Raw genomic sequence first — 26,853 nt, forward strand, 5'->3', positions numbered from 1 at the left:
GTCTCCTCCATATATCTCTGGACTAATCTCCCGATATCTTCCCTCACGTAATCTCAGGTCCTCCCAAGACCTCCTTCTCTCCTCCACACTTATTCGCTCCTCATCCAACCGCCTCCAAGACTCCAGAATATCCCCCATCCTCTGGAATTCTCTGCCCTAACACGTCCGACTATCAACCACATTTGGATCCTTCAGACGGAACCTGAAAACCCATCTCTTCAGGAAAACCCTACAGCCTGCACTGACCCCGCTGCCTCCTCACCACTACCGGAGCTACCGCCTCACCAACACCGGAGCTCCTGTAACCCTCAACCTATTGTCTCCTTCCCCATAATCCTGTAGAATGTAATCCCGCAAGGGCAGGGTCATCTCCCCTCTGTATCAGTCTGTCATTGTTAGTTTGTTTACTGTAAGTGATATCTGTAACTTGTATGTAACCCCTTCTCATGTACAGCACCATGGAATCAATGGTGCTATATAAATAAATAATAATAATAATAATAATCCCTATAGAGGAGAGTGCTACAAAACTGAAATCTATACTGGCTATGAGCTGGGATACAATTATATTTTTTATTTACTTTTAGTAAATCCATCAAAATCGACACTACCTTCTCCGCTAAGTATGAAGAAGGAGGCGAAAAGTCGTTACATATTTGCACAAGTATTGATTTCAAAAATATCACTTTTTAACACCAGAAATGTTCTGATAAATACCCCGTTTTGCGCCAAACGTAATGATTTGCCCATCTATAGTATAAATATCCAAACAAACCCATACAATGCTGCACCATATCCTCATAGTGATCCGATGGTGCCAAATAGTACAAACAAGTGCTATATTGTGCCAAACCATAGCCAATATCAGACATACGTGCTAATTAGTGGCATGCCTTGTTAACATAGCCCCAATTTATGGGGAAATAAAGCCAAGTTGTGCCAATGGTTCTCAGAGTGTTCCATGTGTTGCTTAGATAAAATGCCGCAAGTCTCTGACTCTTCGTCAGCCTTGTGATTTGGCAAAATGAGGATGGTACACCCATCGGAGAGCAGACTACGGTAATGGTTCTGCTCCTGACCACAATCTCTAGATGAGTCTTTAGCATCATCATCCTCTCACATCACAATCACCACGCAGATAAAACACAGGAGTTGGGTAGAGGTTAATGCGATCAATTTTGTCATCTTCACAAAATAGAGAATACAGAAAAAAAACCACAAAACAGAAAAACAGATGATTTTTTTGCAATAGAAGCTCTTACCAGATGCACAGTCGTTCCCCTCCAGCTCCATGCTGGAATTACAGAAACATTTGTGTCCTCCGTATGTATTTTCGCACATTGAGGTGTTGCTGCATCGATGCTCATTGGCTGCACATTCATCCACATCTAAATGTAAAGTGCATAGAAAAGTATGAATATTGGTATATTATTATGACATATTGTATCTTGTATGCAAAAAAATAACAAGAGAGTAACTTCATCAAATTTTTGTAATCATTGTGAATTTATCAAGAGTTTTTCATACATTTTTGTCTCCTGTTTTACGCTCAAATATACAGATTTTAGCAATTTTACACCGCTCTTTCCACCTTTGAAATGTAGGTGGCAAATTGAGAGTTGTTACCTCAGCAAATAGTTCTAAAAATGTAGACTTTTTTAATAAAAGTTGAAAAACAGTGGCAAAAAACAGCTTTACACAAAAGGGTTATATCTAAATATTTTTACATAATTCATTTGCATTTTATTGCATGCAATAAGAACTTGATACAATAGAAAAACAGAACTTAATATTTGGTACAGAAACCTTAGTTTTCAATTACAGAGTTCATAAATTTCTTTTAGTTCTTGACCAAGTTTGCACACACTGCAGCAGGGATTTCGGCCCACTCCCCCATACAGATATTCTCCAGACCTTTCAGGTTTCGGGGCTGTCGCTGGGCAACATTGAATTTCAGCTCCCTCCAAAGATTTTCTATTGGGTTCAGGTCTGGAGACTCCAGGACCTTGAAATGCTTCTTACCGAGCCACTCCTTAGTTGCCCCAGCTGTACAGGGGTGTGAAAATAGCAGCGATGTCCGTTATTCCATTGGTGATCGGTGGGCGCGGCCATCTTGCTTTGGCCGCGCGTGCGCAGAAGCGGCGCTCTGCTGGCCGCGGCTTCAGGAAAATGGCCGCGGGCATCCGCGCGTGCGCAGATGGCTATCGCGGCGGCCATTTTCGTGAAGCCGAGATGCGAACTCTGCTTCACGAAAATGGCCGCCGCGATAGCCATCTGCGCACGCGCGGATGCCCGCGGCCATTTTCCTGAAGCCGCGGCCAGCAGAGCGCCGCTTCTGCGCACGCGCGGCCAAAGCAAGATGGCCGCGCCCACCGACCACCAATGGAATAACGGACATCGCTGCTATTTTCACACCCCTGTGCAGGATTCGGGACCTTGGACATGCGCACACCACTACGCCACCAACGGAAAACTACGCAAGATCTGGGGGAAGACACCACGCCCATCCGACCTGACCAGCCTGATTGACAGGCGAAAACGACTACTTTGGTAACGTATTTCGGCAGCATAGGTGGGGAATCGGGGTCCACAAACTACACTATTGTAATGCACAGCTCAGGCCCTATTTAACAGTATTTTTATCTCATACCGAAAAAACGGGGTGACAGGTTCCCTTTAATACAGGCCTGGACATGTGCTGTTGTGAGCAGGGGAACCTTGTGTGCCCTGCAGGATTTTAGTCCATGATGGTATAGTGTGTTATTAAAGGTAATGTTTGACACTGTGGTCTTAGCTCTCTTCAGGTCATTGATCAGGTCGTCCCACGTAGTTCTGGGCTGATTCCTGACCTTTCTTTAAATCATCTTTACAGCATGAGAGATCTTGCATGGAGCCCCAGACAGAGGAAGATTGAAGGTCATCTTGTGTTTCTTCCATTTTCTAATATTTGTGCCAACAGTTGTTGCCTTCTAACCAATCACCTTAGCTCCTGCGCAAAGTACTGCAGTGCACAGGCGCTGGGCCTCTCTGACCTTTCCCAGTGCCTGCGCACTGCAGTACTGTGCTCTACCCTCAACAGGGCAGATCAGTACGCCTGCGCAGGAGCTGCGACAGGAAGCAAGGAAGAGGACCTCGTCGCATGAAGATGGGAGGCGCCAGACCCAGACCGAGATGCCCGTCGGACTGGACCGCACCAGGACCGACTGTTTTTCTTATCTTTCAGGTTACATTGGGGGCTTATCTGCAGCATTACAGAATGCTGTAGATAAGCCCCGGATGGAGGTGGCCGCAACTTATTACGAAAAAGTAGGTGACAGATTCCCTTTAAGGCATAAAAAATATAGTAATAACAGGGCATCAGATAATCACCAAGATGACTTTTTAATGCAGCTTTCAAATACTGGATGTCTATAATATAAACATATTATCACACAAATATCAGCAAAACATCATAAGAATTTACCTTCTACTGATGACAAATTGAACTGGTAGTAGGTCTGCACCCGAGTTAAGTAATCCTTTAGAAACCAATGTGGTGTGTCGCTGGAGACATTGATCCTGTATTCATATAAACCTCCTTTCGTTAAATTCTTGAACTGTAAATTGTAGAACTTGTTCTCAAACCCGAGCGACAAAAGGTCCTTCAGCTTTTTAAGGAAGAGATCAGAAAAGAATTGTGTGAGTCATCGAATATCATTTTCACGCAATTGAATCTCATCTTTTTCTCAATGTGTACATGATATACAGGGAGACAATAAATGAAATGAATGAAACATCAAAGGAATGGAGAGACATATACAGGAAGAAAACAAAGAAAAGTAGGGATGGTCTTGGAATATTTCTTTGATAATTTTAATATTATGGAACCGAATTTCCTCATACACATACTTCCCAACAGTTAGAGATGCAATTAAGGAGCTGCACTGTTGGCCCAGGGGGACGCAAATACAATGGAATACGATGATGGAGTAGGGAGCCTTCAGCTCCTTGCTCCACCATTTAGCTTATGCACTTTTTAATGCTCAGCCCAATGGGTGCAATTACATCATTATATGGTGCCTTCTGCGCGCAGCAACACTGGCTAGGTGAGGCACCATATCGAAGGGGGTTGGGAAGTTTTTGAGCATCTTACTGTGTGTGAGTGGTCGATGGGGCATCATACTGTGTATTTGGCAAGACATTGTGAGGGCATCATACTGTGAGGACATCATATTGTGTTAGGGGCTCTTAGGGCATCATACTGTACATGGGGGAATAATTATGCAGGAATGTACTGTAAAAGCATCTTACTGCGTAAGGGGCACAGTGAGGGCATGAATCTGTGGGTTGCTCTACAGGTGCATCCTACTGTCAGTGTAGTTATGTAGGGGCACTGTGTGTTGTAGGGGGCATTTTTGGAGCTATCACACCGTGGGGAGGCAGCATATTGTGTGCGTGCCATGAAAGGCTTATTGAATTATGTGGGAACACTAAAGGGCTTCAGTAGGGGCACTATTTCTGTGTTTGTACATAAAAATTAGTGGTTAGGCTTAGCGTAAAACTTTTTGCTAACAATATACAGTATGTCCATCTTTCCGTTTTTTCAAATTTGGGAGGTATATACATTTCTATGGCCTCCATATTATGGTTTATTGCAAACTTGAACTTGTACATAAAGTAATACAGTGAAATATCTGGAGCTTAGCTCAGTATTTGTCCGGGAATGCCCTTCATTGACATTTCCTGCACAAGAGTTTAAAATTCCTAAACATCCCCTTCTTGCGTTCAAGTAATCCTCCACATCGTGCTCAGTATTAGCTTGTGCTATTGCCAATTTGAAAGCAATTGATCTCTTTATCTGGAAATATCAACTCGGTGGCTCGTGGGCAGCTGATTGCTTCAAAGATATTGATGAAATTTTGAATTTACTTGCTGGAAATTACATTGACGATAGTATTCATTAACAGAATCTGGAGAGTTACGTAACCCACCCGAGCCATAACTGTTCTGTCCAGGAGAACTAATTTTTGGTTGGGTTCTAGACCTCACCAAGAAGAGCACTGGTAGGTTGTACTAGATGGATTTTTTCTACTATGCCAACTTTAACGTATCAGCGTTATCATAGCCATCTTTAGCGTCTTCTCATACACTACAGATTGGACACAAATATCAGCTAAGATTCTGCACCAAATCTTAGTGCCTTATGACCACCCTCATGATGTCAGTAACTATAGGGTGTGGAGGTAGCAGTCACATCCCTGTGGGGAACAAAGGTTTCTCTTCATATAATGGGACACAATTAGACATGACAGGTAGTATGTGGACGACTCTTATAGATTTTGTATTTTGATCCAGAAACTATGTGAAATCTCGAATTGGCCCAATGGATTCTCCGTGCAATGAACCCAGGTCATCTATATTACCTGCTGCACAGATGTGTGCATGTTTTAGTCCAAAGCGCGTAGGAAAAGCTCACATATTTTTCTTCTAGTCCTGGGGGGAATGTCCTGTTTAATCTGAATTTACAATAATTTTTTGGCGCATTTTTTAGCCCTCCCAAAAAAGCTGGATACTCTCTATATTCTATTTTGTTTGCTACCACCGAGCAGGAATGTTTTTTTTATACTTGGGTGAGGTGGATCATACTCTTTCTTGTGTTCTTAAAAGTTTGAGCTGCTTAAAAAAGATAAAAGTAAACCATAATAATGCAGCACCCCAGAGTCCTGGTCGTTGCAGTACTGATGCTCTGCCGCTAAGGGGGGCTATGGTATGTGTGATGGCACTGAAGGAGTTCACCTGACCAGGTATCACAGACACCAATACACTTCACAGTCTGGCCTCCAGGGGGAGCTAAGGGTGCTATGTATTAGGCCACTCCTCACAATCTGGTAAAACTGGGGGTTAGACAGGAAGTTAGACAGAAAGCTGACTGGGGATCGAACAGGCAACATCCTGTGGCAGAGGGTGTTGCGGGGAGAGACTCAGGGGGGTCCTTGTCAGGAGTGGGATCCTGGCAGAGACCTAGCGAACCAGAGAGAACGTTACGGGACCGTGCCTGCACCTGATCGCGGCGGTACCCTAAGAAAGGACAAGAAGCGAGGTTTATTGTGCTGAGTGAGAAACGAGATCAACGCAACAAGGAGAAACGCCAGTAGGAGTCGTGCTGTAAGACCGAGGCAACATCCTACTGAGGCACGCAGCCGGTGGCCGGAACGCCGAGGAAGTATAGAGCTCCAGGCCTAACTTCAAACCTACGGCAGGACAGTCAGTTATAGGCGGGCTGTCTCACTCAAATCACCTAAGAAGACATAGGGGGCAACATTTAGAGAGGGGCGACACTAGGGTCCCGGAAGAGCTTCGAGCCTACCCGTCATACGGGTGCGTCCTAGCCATATGATCTGGGGGACGAAGCAGAACATCATAATCGAGTTGTGAGGGAACTTCAGAAACAGACACAACAGTTGTGGGGACTATCCCGTAAGCACAGCAGGGGAGGACCACAACACACAAGCGCTAGAAGGTAGGCACAGATTTCCACCTGCAAAGGGAACTCTGGAGGTGCCATCGGACCGGCCGGACTTGCGCAGCCCGGTTAACCGTATTCCGGACAGAGGATCCTGAAGCCTTCAGTAAAGAGGTAAAGAGACTGCAACCTGGTGTCCTCGTTATTTACTGCGGCCCACATCATAACATCATCACCATACCTCCACCTTCATTGTACGCCCCCCCCAGCAGGGTCACGGACCGGGTCTAGCCACCGTGACAACCCCAGAACAGAGACTCAGAGGCCCGGTACCGGGTACCCCTCGGCCCTGCGGCAGTGGGGGCGCTACAATAATAAAAAAACACTTACCATTTTTTCTTGCTGTTTGGAAAATTCTTGCAATGAAATTGTGTTTCGCCAATTCACAGTGCAATTAAATATATTCCAGCCTATTAAAACAAAATTCCCCAACAATTATATACTGTACGGACTATCACGTCCAGCAAATAAAGGTTTACATGAATGGCGCAAATCTGCAATCAGCACAAGCAATATGATAAATATGGGATTGTGCAGTATGGAAGGTTGAAACAATGAAGAAGTCGTAGCTAGGGTTGAGCAACTTTTGCTTTTTTAGGATCGAGTCGGGTTTCGTGAAACCCGACTTTCTCGAAAGTCGGATCGTGTGAAATCGGCCGATTATTGTGAAAAGTCGGGTGGCCGACCGAAACACGAAACCCAATGCAAGTCAATGGGGAATTTTTTTTTTCTCTTCCTTTTCTCTCTCTCTCTCTCTCTCTCTCTCCCTCCCTCTCTCTCCCCCTCCCTCTCTCTCTCTCCTCAGACAGAGTGTAAATCAGTACATTCCTCGGACTGTGTAAATCGCTACATCCAAAACGGTAAGATGGCGTTTCTACCCCCACCCCCTGTGACGCCGCAGAAAGCAAGACAAGACCTATGTCATCACGCTGCTCACACTCCTTCATTGGCTGAAAAAATGGCGGTTAAAGCGTCATACGAAACGCGACTTTGGCGCGAAGATCGCCGACCGCATGGCCGATCTCACAGTGGCATCGGGTCGGGTTTCACAAAACCCGACTTTGCCAAAAGTTGGCGACTTTTGAAATTGTCCGATCCGTTTCACTCAACCCTAGTCGTAGCATCGTGGTCCCGTCAAATAGCTGATCAGCGGGGCGGGGGTGCCGAGAGCTGGACCTCCACCAATCTAATATCCATGGCCTTGAGACCTAGATAACCTCACATCTATCCATCCACTCCTTGCTCTATCTATCTATCTATCTATCTATCTATCTATCTATCTATCATCTATCTATTATCTATCATATATACCTTTTCATTCTTCCCTTTTTCTTTATTTCTCATATCTGTCTCATTTCGATATTTTATGATGTGTTCACACATTGCGTCTTTGCTGTGGAAGTTGTTGCAGAAATTTCTGAGGCTGAAAATAGTCTCCATTCATCTGATTTTTTTTCTCGGATAAATGGGACAGCTAAAGAACTTTCAGAACCTAAACTCACAGCAAATACGCAACATCTAAGCATGCCCTTAGTGATTGTTCTTCTCTCATTCTCATTGCTAAATCTCATGCCAACATATATGTAAAACCAGTTTGAAAAATCAAAATAATTTCCATTCATACCTGGTGGATTCCCTGAGTTACCTAGAAAAAAAGAAAAAGACGTCAATGTTAGGATTATATCCAGATATTAAGATTAATATATGAGTTCAAAGTAACTATGAGACCTATGAGGTGGCGAAGTGGAGGGTTGTACTAGACTTGGGTAACCCACTGGTGGGCGCTTGTCATTGAGAAATTCCATATATTTCTTGAGGAATTCCATATATGTATATGCATATACTGGAGTTATATATATATATATATATATATGTGTGTATATATATATATATATATATATATATATATATATATATATATATATATATATATATATATAGTATATATATATATATATATATATATATATATATATATATATATATATATATATATATAAATATATATATATATATATATATATATATATATATATATATTAGTTGTGCAAGTAACTCAATACATGAGCAGAAGTGGTGAAGAGGCTCATTCATTGGAAGGGGAAGAAAACTCATCTGAGAGACTGTTCCTGGCCATACACGGAGATCTGTCCGCCAAATGTCCGTTTTCCCCCATTGACATGAACACTGGGCCTGTTTGTGTTTTCAAAGAAAAGAAGAAGAATAGACTATGACCAGTAAACTCTTCAGATACAGATTGTATATGATCCCTTTAGACGCGTTCCATGCAGAACCCACGTGTCTGTGAGTCGTACCCATCCTAACCCTTAGCTGGTTCCATCTACTCAGTATGTAAACAGAAAGTTACATAAATGTCACTAAAGACTGCCATTACTGTGCTTTAAATAGCAGAACAGCGACTTTCAGTGCTGGTGTATTCACACTGTGATAAAGGCAATGCGTCCGAAAAATCTCTTTCTATATGGCACTCTATACAGGAACCCTCACGGCATGAATTAAAACCAGTAATGACAGCAAGCATAAGCCACATATTGCGGGAACGATCTCTGTGAGTGACACGTTGGAACAATTTAGCAATATTTAATGAGCCTTGCGTAGTACACCCAGCCCCGAGCTCCGAATACATTACCTGTCGCTTTGCTTGTTAAATAGACCTTAATGTGAAGAGTAAATGACAATTGGGAGCTCAATCAGCACCGAGATCATTACTTATGTGTTTCTAAGTCCTGCAGCAAAATAGTGTACTGCAAAGATGGAAAAGAAGCACTAACAGCCAAGGTGCTAGAGAATGACGGCTGGTGATGAAGGATGATCGGTGGTGATGGAGGATGATGCGTGGTTATTGAAGGTTAATCAGTGGAGATGGAGGGTGGTCGATGGTGATGGAGGGTGATGGGTGGTAATTGAAGGTTGATCCGTGGAGATGGAGAGTGATTGGTGATGATGGAGGTTGATAGCTGGTAATTAAAGATTGATCAGTGGAGATGGAGGGTCATTGGTGTTGAAGGGTGATGGTTGGTGATTAAAGGTTAATCAATGGAGATGGAGAGCGGACGGTGGTGATAGAGAGTGATAGAGGATGAACGGTGGCAATTGACAATAGTGAGTGGTGATGGAGAGTGAATGGTGGAGATGGAGGATAGTAGGTGGTGATGGAGGATTTGAAGGTGATGATGAAGGGTGAATAGTGTCTAAGGATGATGGGTGGTGATGGAGGGTGATTGAGAATGGTGGAGGTAGGGTGGGTAATGGAGAGTGATAGTTGGTGATGGAAAATGATGGATAGTGATAGAGGAGGATGATGGGTGGTAATGGAATGGCTGGTGGGTCATAATGGATGGTCATGGAGAGTGGCAATGGAGGGTTTCAGACTTATTAGTGGGTTTATTCTGCGTTATAGCAATTAATAATTTTAATTTTTGGCTACAAGCTAACTGGAGAGATGGCTAGCACATGCTGAGATGGCCTAGCTATGGTTAGTTGAATCTCCAAGGGTCAATAAAAAAAGGTGAAAGGAGTGTAGAAAAGAAGACAACATAATCAGGAAGCCAGAAAGTACCTTTACTTACAGGACCTGGCAAACCACAGACAATTGGCCCAGTAAGAATTCTGGACCTAGGTGTTGTGGAAAGCAATAGTCCAAGATTCTTCCTATAGATTCTCAGGATGATTGTGCACACTATATAATCTTTTAAAATGGTCTTAGGAGCAATAGCAGAGTGTTTTACATAGTCATTTATTTTACATAACTACCCCTCTTTGTACAAGACACATCCTTTCCACCTACACCTCTTCCCACCCCCGACCCATCTTTGCCCCTGGTCTTTGAAATGAAGCATCCAGGAGTCATGCTCAGGAATCCATCAGGGAGTGCTATACTATTGGAGTTTCCCTGAGATTTCTGAGAAATCCATAATTTTTTCCAACTCTTCCAGGAATCTGCACAGTGTGAGCATACCCTAACAGGGATGGACAATTTACTTCTGTTCCTTGGGACTTTGATCATAAAATGGTGACTACTTTGTAGTCTAGTTGTGACATTTAGAATTTTTTTTTTTTTCAATTGTAAATTTTCATGCTTCACAAAATATACATTTTAAGAAAAATAAAAAGGCAAGTATATGAACATGACAGATTTCAATGAAAACAGATAAAACCAGTTGTACACAGGATCAGCCATTTATATGGATACACCTGGGTGGGCCATTTATATGGATACACCTGAGTGGGCCATTTATATGGATACACCTGGGTGGGCCATTTATATGGATACACCTGAGTGGGCCATTTATATGGATACACCTGGGTGGGCCATTTATAAAGTTGGATCCACAATGGCCGACTTCAAAATGGCCACCATGGTCACCACCCATCTTGAAAAGTTTTCCCCCTCCCATATACTGTACTAATGTGCCACAAACAGGAAGTTGATATCACCAACCATTCCCATTTTATTGAGGTGTATCCTTATACCTGGCCCACCCAGGTGTATCCATATAAATGGCCCACCCTGTAGTATAAATGCATTGGATTATGACACTATTCAGAAATTTAGATTTTTAACAATCTGAGAAAAGGGGAATACATATAAGACTTATAATAGACAGAAAGGGGACAGAAAAATGTAGGTACTGGGATGTAAGGGTGAGGGTTAGGGGGACGAGTAAGTAGGTAGAGGTAATTTTCAAATATTCAGGGATATCCAGAAAATATCCCAAGGGGACCAGATGAGATTAAATTTTCCAACCCTATTTTCGTTCATAGCAGTTCCATATTAATAATTTGTAATGTCTTTGATCCTAGTGTATAGGTCTAGTACAGACGGGGGGGAGAGATTTGCTTCCAATGGGATGTTTTTAAACATCTTTCTGCTGTAAATATATGCAATAGGAGTCTAATAATCCTCCTGGATTTATTCTGTGGAAAAATATTAAGGAAGACGATCTGAGGGTCTAGTGACAGGGCGAAACCAAAAATTTGAACATTAGTCCAAAAGGGAATTATAAGGCAACAATCCCAAAATAGGTGGAAGGCAGATCTCCTCGTGAAAGCACAGCTCCAACACAAGAGAGAAATAGATGAGTCTAGTTTATATAGGAGTTCTGGTGTATGAAATGCAGGATTTTGTATTGATTTTCTTTCTTACTTATACATGATGCCATAATAGCTTCTCTTGACCAGAAAAGTCTCCAATCAACATCACTAAAAATTCTACCCAAGTAATTTTCGCATTTAGGCTTGTATGTATGCCTTATCAACAGAATATCATCGTACCGTAGGTAAAATACCACATAAACCAGAGATTAGACCCTTCATTGAGGGGCCAATACTATACCGACGTTCAAAGGGGGTTGGACTGGAAACCTATAAGGTGTGAAACAAGGATGACCCCAAATGCCTAATCTTTATGTATTGAAATAATGAGAGTTTGTGTACAAATAGTTTAGATTTCATCCCATCATATGTGAGCAGATTCCTTGTTACTCGATTAGTTATGTCTACAAAATTAAATAGACCAGTAAGGGCCCATATGCTTGTTAAAGATGAAGTCAAGTTATCAGGAAAGTTTGGATGAAATAAGAAGGATGTAAGATGGAAAACTTGTAGATGACAATTTTAATTTTTTAGAGCAAGTCCTCAAGATGGTGAGGTTCATTGGGCCTAGTAGTTCATTTGATGGGGGGTCATAAGGTACATTCCATGTAAGAGAGTTAGGATGTGCAGGTGCAAGCCAGAGTTTTTCTATTTCCATCCACTTTGTATAGGCTGGTTTAGATGACCATGCTGGGATTCTCCGCATAGATGTTTTTTAACCCTCATCATAACTTACCACATTGTGAGTCTTCAACACCTTTGTAGAGGCATGAGCATCTGTACGAGCCGAGAGCATTGATGCATTCAAATTTGGCATTTGGACATGCGTGCAAACTCTGGCACTCATTAATATCTAGAATTAAGAGTTAAACAAACATACAAGAAAGTGAAAAACTATATATAAATATGCATGTTATTACAATTCCTATTAGATATACAAAATTATAGCCAAGGGATGTTGGGGACAGAGCTGAGCTCGGTGTTACCCTTTCCCAGACCCAGGGGCATATTGATCATAGAGTGTGACCAGGCCCATGTGGAGGGGGGACCTGCCAATGCCAGCAGCTTCTTCAGCTGGACGTGTGTCCTTGGAGGCCAGCAACTGACGTTGGCGTGCCAGTCATAAGCACCGCATGGCAGTGACATCATGCTGGTGCATGTCATTATACCAGGAAGGAGGGACATTATTTTAGGATGGGAGACATTATACCAGACATTATGCCAGGAACGGGGACATTGTTACAGGCAAGAGCCTGAAAGGAGGACATTACTATAGTAAGGGGCCCAGGATGGGGGACATTATACCAGGAAGCGGCTTAGTATGGTTAACATTAAAACAGGAAGAGGCCCAGGAAAGGAGATATTATAACAGGACAGGAACTAGGATAAGAGACATTATAACAGGGTGGGGGACATTATTACAGAAAGAAGCCAGGACTGTTGACATTATTTCAGAAAGAGGAAAGGATATTATTACAGGAAGGTGCCATGGACACTATTACACTTAAATTGCTATAGGATCAAAAACACTATAAAGGCCCTGACATTTGACCAACATTAAGATGGGAACAAGGTCCAAATTTTTCAGTGGGGCCCATGGAACTCTAGTTATGACACTGCTTAGACAATCCCTAAAATGTTCTGTGAGGCAGTAATCCCTGTTACAGCTAGGGGACGCTGTTTGTTCTCTCCAGAATGCGCACGGAGGCGTAGTGAGGCCATGAGGGGGTATTGCAGTCATAGGTGTAGCTGTGATTACAAATGGTGAAGCAGTGACTGATTAAAAGCCCTGTAGTATAGGGAGGGGTGTGTCAGTGTTGGTCTTGGAAGCAGACAGAGCAATTGTCTGCAGAGCACTCCCTGTGTGAGGCAACACAGGGGCATGTGGAGCCAAAGGTGTTGTGAATTCCGTTCTTGGGCTCCATCCTGTGGTTGCAAATGGTATTTTTGGGAGTTCTGCTCTTGGGCTCCCTCTGGTGGTTTCAAGTGGAACTTAGCAGCTGTGTTCACTAATCGGTTTCCTGGCCTTGTTATTTAACTGGGCTTTTGGCTTTAGTGGATGCCAGCTGTCAATATATTTCCTGTGGATTCAGTCCTTTCCCTGAAGTTCTCTGTTGGCCAGTCCATTTTCAGCTTAAGATCAGTCTGCTACTTTTTGGGTGTTTCCCTACTTATGACCTTCTGTTCAGTTCAATTTATGTCTCGTTTGTCCAGCTTGTCATTATGAAATATTCCGGCTAGTTGGAAGCTCTGGGGTCACAGATTTGCCCCTCCACACCGTGAGTCGGTGTGGTGGTTATTTTTGTAAACTCTGGGTGGACTTTTAGTTTTTATACTGACCGCACAGCAACCTATCCTATCTCTGTCTATTTAGATAGTATTGGCCTCCTTTGCTAAAAAATCTAGTTTCATTTCTGAGTTTGTCATTTCCCTCTCCACTCACCGTCAATATTTGTGGGGGGCTATCTTCCTTTGGGGGTTTCTCTGAGGCGAGATAGCTTTCCGTTTCCATCTTTAGGGGTAGCTAGTTCTTAGGCTGTGCAGAGGCGTCTAGGCAGAGTTAGGTACGCTCCATGGCTATTTCTAGTGTTGGTGTTAGGAGTAGGGATTGCGGTCAGTAAAGTTACCACCTCCTCAGAGCTAGTCCTATTTTTGTTTTACCCACCAGGTCATTTCAGTGTTGCTCCGTAGTGAGTCCATGATTGGTTTTGCCCACCAGGTCATCTCAGTACCGCTCCGTACCCACCAGGTCATAACAGTACAGCTGGCCCACAATGTGTTAAATGCATCTCAAAAGAGGGAAGAGAAAGTTCTGAGTTATTTTTTTTTTTGTGTTGCTTGTTTTGTCCTTTTTTTTTCCCCTTGATTTTTGGATGGTGCAGGAGCTTGGTGCTGATATGGAGGTTCAGGGTCTGTCTGCGCGTGTTGATCATCTCGCTGCAAGGGTACAGAGTATCCAAGACTATGTTGTTCAAACTCCTGTTTCTGAGCCTAGAATTCCTATTCCTGATTTGTTTTCTGGGGATAGATCTAGGTTTTTGAATTTTAAAAATAATTGCAGATTATTTTTTGCTCTGAGACCCCGTTCCTCTGGTGACCCCATTCAGCAGGTGAAGATTGTTATTTCTCTGTTGCGTGGCGACCCGCAGGACTGGGCATTCTCCCTTGAGCCAGGGAATCCTGCATTGCTCAATATAGATTCGTTTTTTCAAGCACTTGGACTGCTTTATGACGAACCCAATTCTGTGGATCAGGCAGAAAAAATTTTGCTGGCTCTGTGTCAGGGTCAGGAAGCAGTAGAGATATATTGTCAGAAATTTAGAAAGTGGTCTGTGCTTACAAAATGGAATGAGGATGCCCTGGCGGCTATTTTCAGAAAGGGTCTTTCTGAAGCTCTTAAAGATGTTATGGTGGGGTTTCCCACGCCTGCTGGTTTGAACGAATCAATGTCTCTGGCCATTCAGATTGATCGGCGCTTACGTGAACGTAAGGACGTGCACCATATGGCGGTGTCCTCTGGGAAGAGTTCTGAGCCTATGCAATGCGATAGAGTTTTGACGAGAGCAGAACGGCAGGAGTTCAGACGTCAGAATGGGCTGTGTTTTTACTGTGGTGACGCTACTCATGCTATCTCTGACTGCCCGAAGCTAACTAAGAGGGTTGCTAGGTCGGTTACCATCAGTACTTTACAGCCTAAATTTCTCTTGTCTGTTACCCTGATTTGCTCATTGTCGTCCTTTTCTGTAATGGCATTTGTGGATTCTGGCGCTGCCCTGAACTTAATGGACCTGGAATTTGCCAAGCGCTGTGGTTTTTCCTTGGAGCCGTTGCAGAGTCCTATTCCCTTGAGGGGGATTGATGCTACGCCATTGGCCAAGAATAAACCTCAGTACTGGACACAGTTACACATGGCTCCAGCACATCAGGAAAATATCCGCTTTTTGGTGTTGCATAATTTGCATGATGTGGTTGTGCTGGGGTTTCCATGGTTACAGGTACATAATCCAGTGCTGGATTGGAAATCCATGTCTGTGACTAGTTGGGGTTGTCAGGGGATACATAGTGACATTCCTCTGATGTCAATTTCCTCGTCCCCTTCTTCTGAGGTTCCTGAGTTTTTGTCAGATTTCCAGGATATATTTGAGGAGCCTAAATCCAGTCCTCTGCCTCCTCATAGGGACTGTGATTGCGCTATTAATTTGATTCCTGGCTGTAAGTTCCCTAAGGGTCGACTTTTCAATCTGTCTGTGCTAGAGCATACCGCTATGCGGACTTATGTAAAAGAGTCCTTGGAGAAGGGGCATATTCGCCCGTCTTCGTCACCGTTGAGAGCGGGGTTCTTTTTTGTTGCCAAGAAGAATGGCTCCTTGAGGCCCTTTATAGATTATCGCCTTCTCAATAAGATCACGGTCAAATTCCAGTACCGTTTGCCTTTGCTTTCTGATTTGTTTGCTCGGATCAAAGGGGCTAGCTGGTTTACCAAGATTGACCTTCGAGGGGCGTATAATCTGGTTCGCATCAAACAGGGTGATGAATGGAAAACAGCATTTAATACTCCCGAAGGCCATTTTGAATATCTTGTGATGCCTTTCGGGCTCTCTAATGCTCCATCTGTGTTTCAGTCCTTTATGCATGATATTTTCCGGGAGTATTTGGATAAATTTATGATTGTATATTTGGATGATATTTTGTTTTTTTCCGATGATTGGGAGACTCATGTGAAGCAGGTCAGGATGGTATTTCAGATTCTTCGTGCTAATACACTGTTTGTGAAGGGGTCTAAGTGCCTTTTTGGAGTTCAGAAGGTTTATTTTCTGGGGTTCATTTTTTCTCCCTCGGCTATTGAAATGGACCCTGTTAAGGTCCAGGCTATTTATGATTGGACTCAGCCCACATCTGTGAAGAGCCTTCAGAAATTTTTGGGCTTTGCTAATTTTTATTGCCGCTTCATTGCTAATTTTTCTACTGTGGTTAAACCTCTGACCGATTTGACCAAGAAAGGTGCAGATGTGGTGAATTGGTCCTCTGCGGCTGTGGAGGCCTTTCAGGAGCTTAAGCGTCGTTTTACTTCTGCCCCTGTTTGCGTCAGCCAGATGTTTCTCTCCCTTTTCAGGTTGAGGTTGACGCTTCTGAGATAGGGGCAGGAGCTTTTCTGTCTCAAAGAAGCTCTGATGGCTCTGTGTTGAAGCCGTGTGCTTTTTTCTCCAGAAAGTTTTGCCTGCTGAGCGTAATTATGATGTCGGCAATCGGGAGTTGTTGGCTATGAAGTGGGCATTCGAGGAGTGGCGACATTGGCTTGAGGGAGCCAAGCATCGTGTTGTGGTCTTGACCAACCATAAGAATCTGATTTACCTTGAGTCGGCCAAGCGCTTGAATCCTAGACAGGCTCGGTGGTCTTTGTTTTTCTCCCGTTTTGATTTTGTGGTCTCGTATCTTCCAGGATCTAAGAATGTGAAAGCTGATGCCTTGTCTAGGAGTTTTTTGCCTGATTCTCCTGGAGTCCGTGAGCCGGCTGGTATTCTCAAAGAGGGGGTGATTCTTTCTGCTATCTCCCCTAATTTGCGGCGGGTGCTTCAGGAGTTTCAGGCTGATAGACCCGACCGCTGTCCTGTGGGGAAATTGTTTGTTCCTGATAGATGGACTAATAAGGTGATTTCTGAGATCCATTTATCGGTGTTGGCTGGTCATCCTGGGATCTTTGGAACCAGAGATTTGGTTGCCAGGTCCTTTTGGTGGCCTTCTTTGTCACGGGATGTGCGTTCCTTCGTGCAGTCCTGTGGAATTTGTGCTCGGGCTAAGCCCTGCTGTTCTCGTGCTAGTGGGTTGCTTTTGCCCTTGCCTATCCCTGAGAGGCCCTGGACGCATATTTCCATGGATTTTATTTCCGATCTTCCTGTGTCTCAGAAGATGTCTGTCATCTGGGTGGTTTGTGACCGGTTTTCTAAAATGGTCCATTTGGTACCTTTGCCTAAGTTGCCTTCCTCCTCTGATTTGGTTCCTTTGTTTTTCCAGCATGTGGTTCGTTTGCATGGTATTCCGGAGAATATTGTGTCTGACAGAGGTACCCAGTTTGCTTCTAGGTTTTGGCGGTCCTTTTGTGGTAGAATGGGCATTAATTTGTCTTTTTCTTCGGCATTTCACCCTCAGACAAATGGACAGACGGATCGAACCAATCAGACCTTGCAAACCTACTTGAGATGCTTTGTGTCTGCTGATCAGGATGATTGGGTTACCTTCTTGCCGTTGGCCGAGTTTGCCCTTAATAATCGGGCTAGTTCGGCTACTTTGGTTTCGCCTTTTTTTTGCAATTTCGGTTTTCATCCTCGTTTTTCTTCAGGGCAGGTTGAGTCTTCGGACTGTCCTGGGGTGGATTCTGTGGTGGACAGGTTGCAGCGGATTTGGACTCATGTGGTGGACAATTTAACATTGTCTCAGGAAAAGGCTCAACGTTTTGCTAACCGCCGTCGGTGCGTTGGTCCCCGGCTTCGGGTTGGGGATTTGGTCTGGTTGTCTTCTCGTCATATTCCTATGAAGGTCTCTTCCCCTAAGTTCAAACCTCGTTTTATTGGTCCTTATAGGATTTCGGAAATTGTCAATCCGGTGTCTTTTCGTTTGGCCCTTCCAGCTTCGTTTTCCATTCATAATGTGTTCCATAGATCTTTGTTGCGGAGATATGTGGTGCCCATGGTTCCCTCCGTTGACCCTCCTGCTCCGGTGTTGGTTGAGGGGGAGCTGGAATATGTGGTGGAGAAGATTTTGGATTCTCGTCTTTCAAGGTGGAAACTTCAGTATTTGGTCAAGTGGAAGGGTTATGGCCAGGAGGATAACTCTTGGGTTTTTGCCTCCGATGTCCATGCTGCCGATTTGGTACGTGCTTTTCATTTGGCTCGTCCCGATCGGCCTGGGGGCTCTGGTGAGGGTTCGGTGACCCCTCCTCAAGGGGGGGGTACTGTTGTGAATTCCGTTCTTGGGCTCCATCCTGTGGTTGCGAATGGTATTTTTGGGAGTTCTGCTCTTGGGCTCCCTCTGGTGGTTTCAAGTGGAACGTAGCAGCTGCGTTCACTAATCGGTTTCCTGGCCTTGTTATTTAACTGGGCTTTTGGCTTTAGTGGATGCCAGCTGTCAATGTATTTCCTGTGGATTCAGTCCTTTCCCTGAAGTTCTCTGTTGGCCAGTCCATTTTCAGCTTAAGATAAGTCTGCTACTTTTTGGGTGTTTCCCTGCTTATGACCTTCTGTTCAGTTCAATTTATGTCTCGTTTGTCCAGCTTGTCATTATGAAATATTCCGGCTAGTTGGAAGCTCTGGGGTCACAGATTTGCCCCTCCACACCGTGAGTCGGTGTGGTGGTTATTTTTGTAAACTCTGCGTGGACTTTTAGTTTTTATACTGACCGCACAGCAACCTATCCTATCTCTGTCTATTTAGATAGTATTGGCCTCCTTTGCTAAAAAATCTAGTTTCATTTCTGAGTTTGTCATTTCCCTCTCCACTCACCGTCAATATTTGTGGGGGGCTATCTTCCTTTGGGGGTTTCTCTGAGGCGAGATAGCTTTCCGTTTCCATCTTTAGGGGTAGCTAGTTCTTAGGCTGTGCAGAGGCGTCTAGGCAGAGTTAGGTACGCTCCACGGCTATTTCTAGTGTTGGTGTTAGGAGTAGGGATTGCGGTCAGTAAAGTTACCACCTCCTCAGAGCTAGTCCTATTTTTGTTTTACCCACCAGGTCATTTCAGTGTTGCTCCGTAGTGAGTCCATGATTGGTTTTGCCCACCAGGTCATCTCAGTACCGCTCCGTACCCACCAGGTCATAACACAAAGGGGCTGACACCCTGCGTCTCGGACTGTCTTTTGTTTTCCCGACTGCGATCCAGAGGATACAGCATGCTGTGCACTGTGTGAGTTTTTGCACATTAAACTCTTTTTGGTTTTAACTTGTTTGAGTCACTACCATTTCACTGCTGCCTTACAGTTCACATGGGGTTTTCTCACCACATTCATTAAGCATCCACCATTTCAGGTTATGTCATTTCATGAAGCTGCAGCTGAATTAAGCTAGAGAGGCTGCTGCTGGACCGGGAAACAACCTTGTGAGGCAGAGGTTAGGGAAGTTCTCTGTCACACCCAAAGCACTTAACACTACATTTCCATATGAATTAAAATGCTGACCTATTTGCCTCCTGGAGCGCAGATTTTCTAGAATGGTTTGTGGACTCCATATACAGAGCCCCTCAAATGACCCCATTTTGGAAATTATAACCCTTTGGGAATTTATCTACAGGTGTTGTGACAATTTTGACTCCATAGGTGTTTTCCAGAAACAATCAGTAGTGGGTGTTGCTGAGTGAAAGTTTCAAACTGCTGTTGTAGTGACCAGTACATTTTAGTGAACAGTACATTGTAGTGACCCGCTTGTGCTTCTGAAGACATGCACCTGCAAATTAGGTGAGCCGTCATTGCTATAGAAATGCAAAATATGTGGACACTAAAGGTACCTTCACACTAAACGACGCTGCAGCGATACAGACAACGATGCCGATCGCTGCAGCGTCGCTGTTTGGTCGCTGGAGAGCTGTCACACAGACCACTCTCCAGCGACCAACGATGCCGAGGTCCCTGGGTAACCAGGGTAAACATCGGGTTGCTAAGCGCAGGGCCGCGCTTAGTAACCCGATGTTTACTCTGGTTACCAGTGTAAAATGTAAAAAAACAAACAGTACATACTCACCTTCGCGTCCCCCGGCGTCCGCTTCCTGCACTGACTGAGTGCCGGCCCTAACAGCAGAGCGGTGACGTCACCGCTGTGCTGTGCTTTCACTTTACGGCCGGCGCTCAGTCAGTGCAGGAAGCGGACGGCGGGGGACACGAAGGTGAGTATGTACTGTTTGTTTTTTTACATTTTACACTGGTAACCAGGGTAAACATCGGGTTACTAAGCACGGCCCTGCGCTTAGTAACCCGATATTTACCCTGGTTACCATTGTAAAACATCGCTGGTATCGTTGCTTTTGATGTCAAACACAACGATACACGCCGATCTGACGACCAAACAAAGTTCTGAACTTTGAACTTTGAACGATATCACAGCAGGATCCTGATCGCTGCTGCGTGTCAAACACAACGATATCGCTATCCAGGACGCTGCAACGTCACGGATCGCTAGCGATATCGTTTAGTGTGATGGTACCTTTAATGTGGTTTAGGCACACTGAGGCTCAGAAGGGAGATGGGCATTTGTATTTGGGAGTGCAAAATTTGCTGAATTTCTTTTGGGGAACAAGGAGCTATAGAGCTTTTCTAGAGCAATTGTACTGCCAGTAAAGTGGAAGCCCCCTATATTTCGGTTAAAAAATTATGGACCTGAGTGGAGACTTGATTTTTTTGAGCATTGCGTTGCAGATTTTATTGATGAGCACTTATATAAGGATTTCAATATAAATCTCCAAGTGACGTGATTCAGATGAAACCAAAGAGGGAGCCACTCATTAGAATCAGAGTTAATCTGGACTCCGTTAGGCCACTGTTCTACATTATACTTCTTTTCATCGCACTTTTATGCACGCCTAAAAAGAAAGACACTGCTGGATCACAGGTCAGACATCATCCACATTGCCTCCATTTGCCTCATTATAGGGAATCTTCTGCCAGAAGGTCTGTTTGAATCACGTATTTCAGAGATTTACACGGAAACCACGGTGTAAGCGCTCAGCGTAGAGCGCAAGATAAATGTGAGCCAAACCTTACTGCGATCTTTGGAAGGCAGAATGAAAAAATCAACAGCAAGTGAAGAATTGGTTTTATTTATTTTTTTATGCCGTCCCTCATGCAGTATAAGTGATTAGACTACCTTATTCTTCGGGTCGGTGCGATTACAACAATACCAGATTTATATTGCTTTTTTATGATTGGCTGCTGTCACACACTAAAAGATGTACAGTAGTTTATTGCAAAAACAAGTTTTTGCATCCACATACTTAGATGGCTATAATTTTTCCATACTTTGGCGTACAGAGTCATGTGAAGGCTTGTTTTTTGCAGGACGAGTTGACCTGTTTTCATTGTTACCATTTTTGGGCAAATTACATTTTTGATCTCTTTCTATTCCGATTATTGGGAGGAAGAACTAACAAAAACCAGCAATTCAGCAATAGTTTTTGGGTTGTTTTTTTAAGCCATTCCATATATGGTAAAAATTGATAAGGCAGCTTTACTCCTTGGGTAAGTATGATTACAGTGATACCACACTTATATAGTTTTTTATGTTTCGGCGCTTTTGCACAATAAAAACTATTTTATGGAAAAAATATATATTTTTGCATCGCTTTATTTTGAAAGCTATAACTTTTCTTTTTTTTCGCTGACGGAGCTGTATGGCAGCTTGTTTTTTGCAGAACATGATGACATTTTCAGAGATACCATTTTCATTTATATTTGTCTTTTTTTATCGCAATTTATTCCACTTTTTGTTGGGCAGTATGATGATAAAGCATTGCTTTTTGCCTAGTTTTTTATTATTATTTTTTTGCTGCGTTCACTTAAGGGGTTAACTAGCAGGACAGTTTTATATGTTGGGTCGTTCTGGATGTAGCAATATCAAATATGTGTACTTTTTTTGTGTATGTTTGTTTTTACATAAATAAATGTATTTATTGGATTAACATTAATTTTTTTTGTTCTTTATTTTGTGATTTTGTAAAATATTTTTACAATTTTTTTAATAACTTTTTTAAAAACTTTTTTACATTGTCCCAGGATGAGGCAGGCTTTCCCTGCCCTGATCGCTGATGTCATACTCCGCAATGCTTTTGCATTGCAGGGCATTAGCTCTGGGTCTCACAGACTGGGAGGAGGCATGTCAGCTCCTGCTCTGAGCAGCACCGATCATGGGCGGTGTTGCAGGGTGTCAGCGGTCATATAGAGCTGACACCCACATTTGATCGCAGTACTGCTCAACGTTAGCCCGCTCGATCATGAAAAAGTATATGTACGCCGGTTTGCGTGAAAGCAGCTCCAGCAGTGCTGCACATATACAGCACATGTCGGAAGGGGTTAAAAGGTTCTCAGGCTACTAAGTCTGCAGTCACTCTGTGAATCTTCACACTGCATGCTGTGAGGATTCTCCAATGACAGCGCTGGCTGCATGCATTCAGCCACATTCCGACTAGACTTGTCTGGTGTTGCTCAATACGCTTGCATTGAGCAAGTCTAGTTGGCATATGAGCGCATGTATGCAAGTCGCAAACTTGCAATTACATACCAACTGCTTCAGAGAATCCAAGTCCGCAGTCACATAGAGTAGACTAAAACTGGACCTTTAATTTCAGAATTATACAGACATCCTAACATGGATTTTCAAAGTAAGTCCACCAGTCTTATTACGTCTAAGAGATCTATGTAATAGTGTATGCAGCTTGTGCTGTGAAATCTGGTGACAGATCCATCCGCTTTAAGAGAATTCATAGTTAACATACATATAAAGCGAGTGGCTGTCTCTTGACAATCCTTTTTAGTGTAAAGGTAGGTAATAAACTGGAGTCAGCTGTTTCGATCCCTTCTGTTATCTATTGGGCTGACGTTCTTTTGATCCTTTAGGTCTCCCAAATGCAAACAGCTTTTATGGACTCACCAAAGAGTGACAATCCCTCCTGGGATCACCAGAACAGTGGTGTTAAAATGGCGATACTATTTTGATCTGGTTTTCACATTTGTGCTTCACTAATATTGCATATGTGGTTGATCATTTCGTGTACCTGAGCAATTTTTGCCATCTCCAGAAAATCCTAGCTTGCAACGGCACGAGTATGAATTGTTGGATCTGACGCAGTCAGCACTTTCATGACAAGGGAAAGGATAAGGAGGCAAACAAAGATCTGCAAGCAACAAAAGACCGATCAATGCTTGTAAATGCATGCACCCTATGAGTAATAATGGATGGTTAGGAATATAGTTAATCTATGAGATAGATAGATAGATAATAGATAATAGATAGATAATGGATAATATATAATAGATAGACAGATAATAGATAATATATAATAGATAGGTAGATAGATGATAGATAGGTAGATAGCTAGATGATAGATAGATAGATAGATAAATAGATAATAGATAGATAATAGATATATAATAGATAGATAGATAGATAGATAGATAATAGATAGATAATAGATAGATAGATAATAGATAGATGATAGATAATAGATAATATATAATAGATAAATAGATAATAGATAGATGATAGATAATAGATAGATGATAGATAGATAATAGATAGATGATAGATAGATAATAGATAGATTAATAGATAGATAGATGCATAAAACATGTACCATATAGGAAGCACTTCTCTCCATCTATACCATTGGCGACGGTTGCAGCTGGGCACGCACTACACACATATTGGGGTCCTGTGTTTTGATTTAGGCAAGCCACATTCGGGAAGCACGGTTGTCCTTGACATGGTTTTGACCGATTCAAGCAAAATGGTCCTGAGAAGCCGTCCGGACATATACAACCAACGACCTGAACGGAGAATATATTTTAGCTTTTCTGTAAGAGAATTAACTATGTTTAATTAGTGCATGTTTGAGATTTTCTATTTTCGCTATAAAGTTCTAGTAGTCATAAGAAATCATTCCACCTACCAGAGAAGAACCACATCAGAAGCTATGGTCACATAGGTCATTATAAATTGTGAGCAGGATATTGGAGAAAGGAAGACCTTGGAGAAACGCAACAGAGCTGTGCACTGTCACTGTGCAGCAGCATGCATGTCACTGGCAGCAGAGAAACTGCCGCCCACTGCAAGTTCCAGAAGAAATAACGCAATGGCATATCAATTACAAATATTTATATGAAGCTCAGTTAGTTATTTCTACTCCAACTTTGGTGAGATATTGTAGGTGCTTCACTAATTCTTTGATAGGAATAGGAATATTTTTCTACCTACCTTCAATATTATTACCAGTAGTTGTGGTATATTATATAATGTGTACTTTATGCTATCAGGCCACTATATATATTATATGTAGTGGCATTTCTCCTGAATAGCATATGACCAGCTCACTATAGGCAGTCTTATTCCAGTGATGATATTTGTACCTGATATTTGCTTTCAGAATAGCTTTCAATGATGACGCTGTTATCACATGTTCCACCATTTGCACATTTGCAGACTTGCAGCATTGGGATAAATATGGAGCCAGAGAGCTGATCATTCACTTGTAGTATCAGCGGCATAGGACCACCATCCTGGACAGTCCATGTAAACTGACCATCTGTTGATAGAACATTACAGTATTACCTAATGTCCTTTACTCCATGCTTCACTGGAACAATGCAAAGAACCATAACCTGGAGAAGTTAAAAGGAAAAGATTGGGGTCCATCTGCTGGAATCTGCACTGATTGTCAGGACAGGGTATCTTTATCTCAGGTAGAATAGAGTGCAGGAGCGCATGATCGACTGCCGCTCCATTCATTCTATATGGGGATGCCAAGCGCTGTTCTCAACTTTTTCCAGCAGCCCCAAAGAGAATGAATGGAGCAGCGATAAGTCATCCAACCTGCCACTTCATTTTGTAACGGAGGTAAAAGTGCCCCATCAGGGATTAAGATACCTTGCTCTGCAGATTTGTCTGGGTTTCATCTGACCGACTCCCACCAATCAGCAAGTTATCTATATAGAGTATAGTAGAAAACTTGTTTTTAATGTGTAAGGGTGTGGACTGTACTGTCGTGTTCTTGGTCCTGAAGACAACAATCACTAATGTGAACTGTGTTTTTATATATGGATATGTGGTGGCATGTGTAGTTTGTGATATGATGTGAATTGCCAAGTATTGTGTTAGGGTAATGCATATTGTAAAGAATTAATGTGAGTAGGATATATGGTAAGCACAGGGTTAGACTTAGTATAGTGCTTAGGACCACGATACAATTAGGACTGCGTAAAGTATGACAGTGGGGTAAGATACAGTTCGTGTTTGGGACTAGCCCATTGTGGGAGGCAACATTAGTAGTAAAAGAGCACTACTTCCTGATAGTCAGATGTGGAAGTACAGTAACCAAGGACAAGTTCAAGTTGCAGTGGGCGAGCAGCTATCATTCAATGCAGTGGGAAGCCTTTCTAGAATCTCTTGTGGACTACAGAGAGTGCCTTATCCTCTGGCGTACAGAGGAAGTTGGAAGTGGAATCACGTTAAGAGATCGTAAGGGATCCAGAGTGCACTGCAGGACTGGACAGGAAATCCCTGGGAGTGAAAGAACCAATAAACACGGGGATAGCCCAGGAGGAGCAGATAGCAATGCTGGAAACATACTGGACTAAGAAAACATGGAATAAGAAGTGTTGTGCCCAATACTGCTTGTCACAATCTGATCAACTTGAACTGTCCAGTAAACGTTTGCTTGTGACAATGAACTGGTTGTCCCCTGAGTTCTGTGCAGCGGCTCAAGAGGATGGAGGCCTGCGGCCTATAAGTTAGTGTGATGGACACCACACTAGACAGCACATTGGGACTGGGACACAATTTTCCTGTAACATGCCAAGGTGTTATGGAGCAGCAGCTCATCCACGGTTACCACCCTCGGTCACTTTACGTTTGGCGTAGTTGGCAGGATCAAATCATGCATCAGGGAGACTTCACAAATGCGGGGAAGATACTTGTGAAAATGAAGATGGAGACCGCAGACAGACCCAAGATCGTGGACAGTAGTGCACGAGGCCAAGGAAACCCTTGGGCTTCTAGTTAAAAGTACTTGGATACTCCTTGTTGTTGCCCAAATCAGTGGGACTAAGGTCATGCGGATCCATGAGAAAAAATAGACTATCCAATGTCCAAACTGGGTTGAAGAGATTGGACTGTGCCCATGGACTGTCGGGCAGCTGTTGTGTGGGCCGGTGAGTACTTTGCAGCCCCCAAGGAGATGTCGGTAAATTAGGTGCAGAAAATTTGCAACATTTGCATCATCAAAAGCTCACCAAATACTTTGAGGGAATGTAGCCTAAAGGGTTATTCCCATCAATAAATATTATACTCTCACCACTGGTTAGATAATATCTTTTGAATTGGTGGTGGTCCAACCACAAGATCATCGACTGATCCCGAGAATGTGGCTCTGAAATGTCATGTCGATATAAAGCTTTGGCCATGTATGTGAGCCATCATTTCATTTATTTTCTATGGCAAAAGCTAGCCGAGCGCTCTACCCTGCTGTCTCCAACAGGCCCATAAAGGGTG

The 26,853-nt window shown here is 43.2% G+C and overlaps 1 protein-coding gene across 2 annotated transcripts in view; it reads right to left on the bottom strand.

The window, feature by feature from the left end:
- LOC143804386 (mucin-like protein) overlaps window positions 1–26,853 on the bottom strand; it is a 96,557-nt gene that overhangs the window by 7,550 nt on the left and 62,154 nt on the right. For both annotated transcript variants that reach the window (XM_077282431.1, XM_077282433.1), the window contains 8 exons: window positions 24,714–24,889; window positions 23,942–24,134; window positions 23,363–23,482; window positions 12,354–12,470; window positions 8,127–8,147; window positions 6,833–6,912; window positions 3,464–3,647; window positions 1,263–1,388 (listed from right to left, as the gene is read on the bottom strand). In XM_077282431.1, coding sequence (XP_077138546.1) covers window positions 1,263–1,388; window positions 3,464–3,647; window positions 6,833–6,912; window positions 8,127–8,147; window positions 12,354–12,470; window positions 23,363–23,482; window positions 23,942–24,134; window positions 24,714–24,889 — 1,017 coding nt within the window. The remainder of the gene's footprint in view (window positions 1–1,262; window positions 1,389–3,463; window positions 3,648–6,832; window positions 6,913–8,126; window positions 8,148–12,353; window positions 12,471–23,362; window positions 23,483–23,941; window positions 24,135–24,713; window positions 24,890–26,853) is intronic.

The sequence above is a fragment of the Ranitomeya variabilis genome, chromosome 2, assembly GCF_051348905.1.
Source record: "Ranitomeya variabilis isolate aRanVar5 chromosome 2, aRanVar5.hap1, whole genome shotgun sequence".
In the NCBI taxonomy this organism is placed as follows: domain Eukaryota; kingdom Metazoa; phylum Chordata; class Amphibia; order Anura; family Dendrobatidae; genus Ranitomeya; species Ranitomeya variabilis.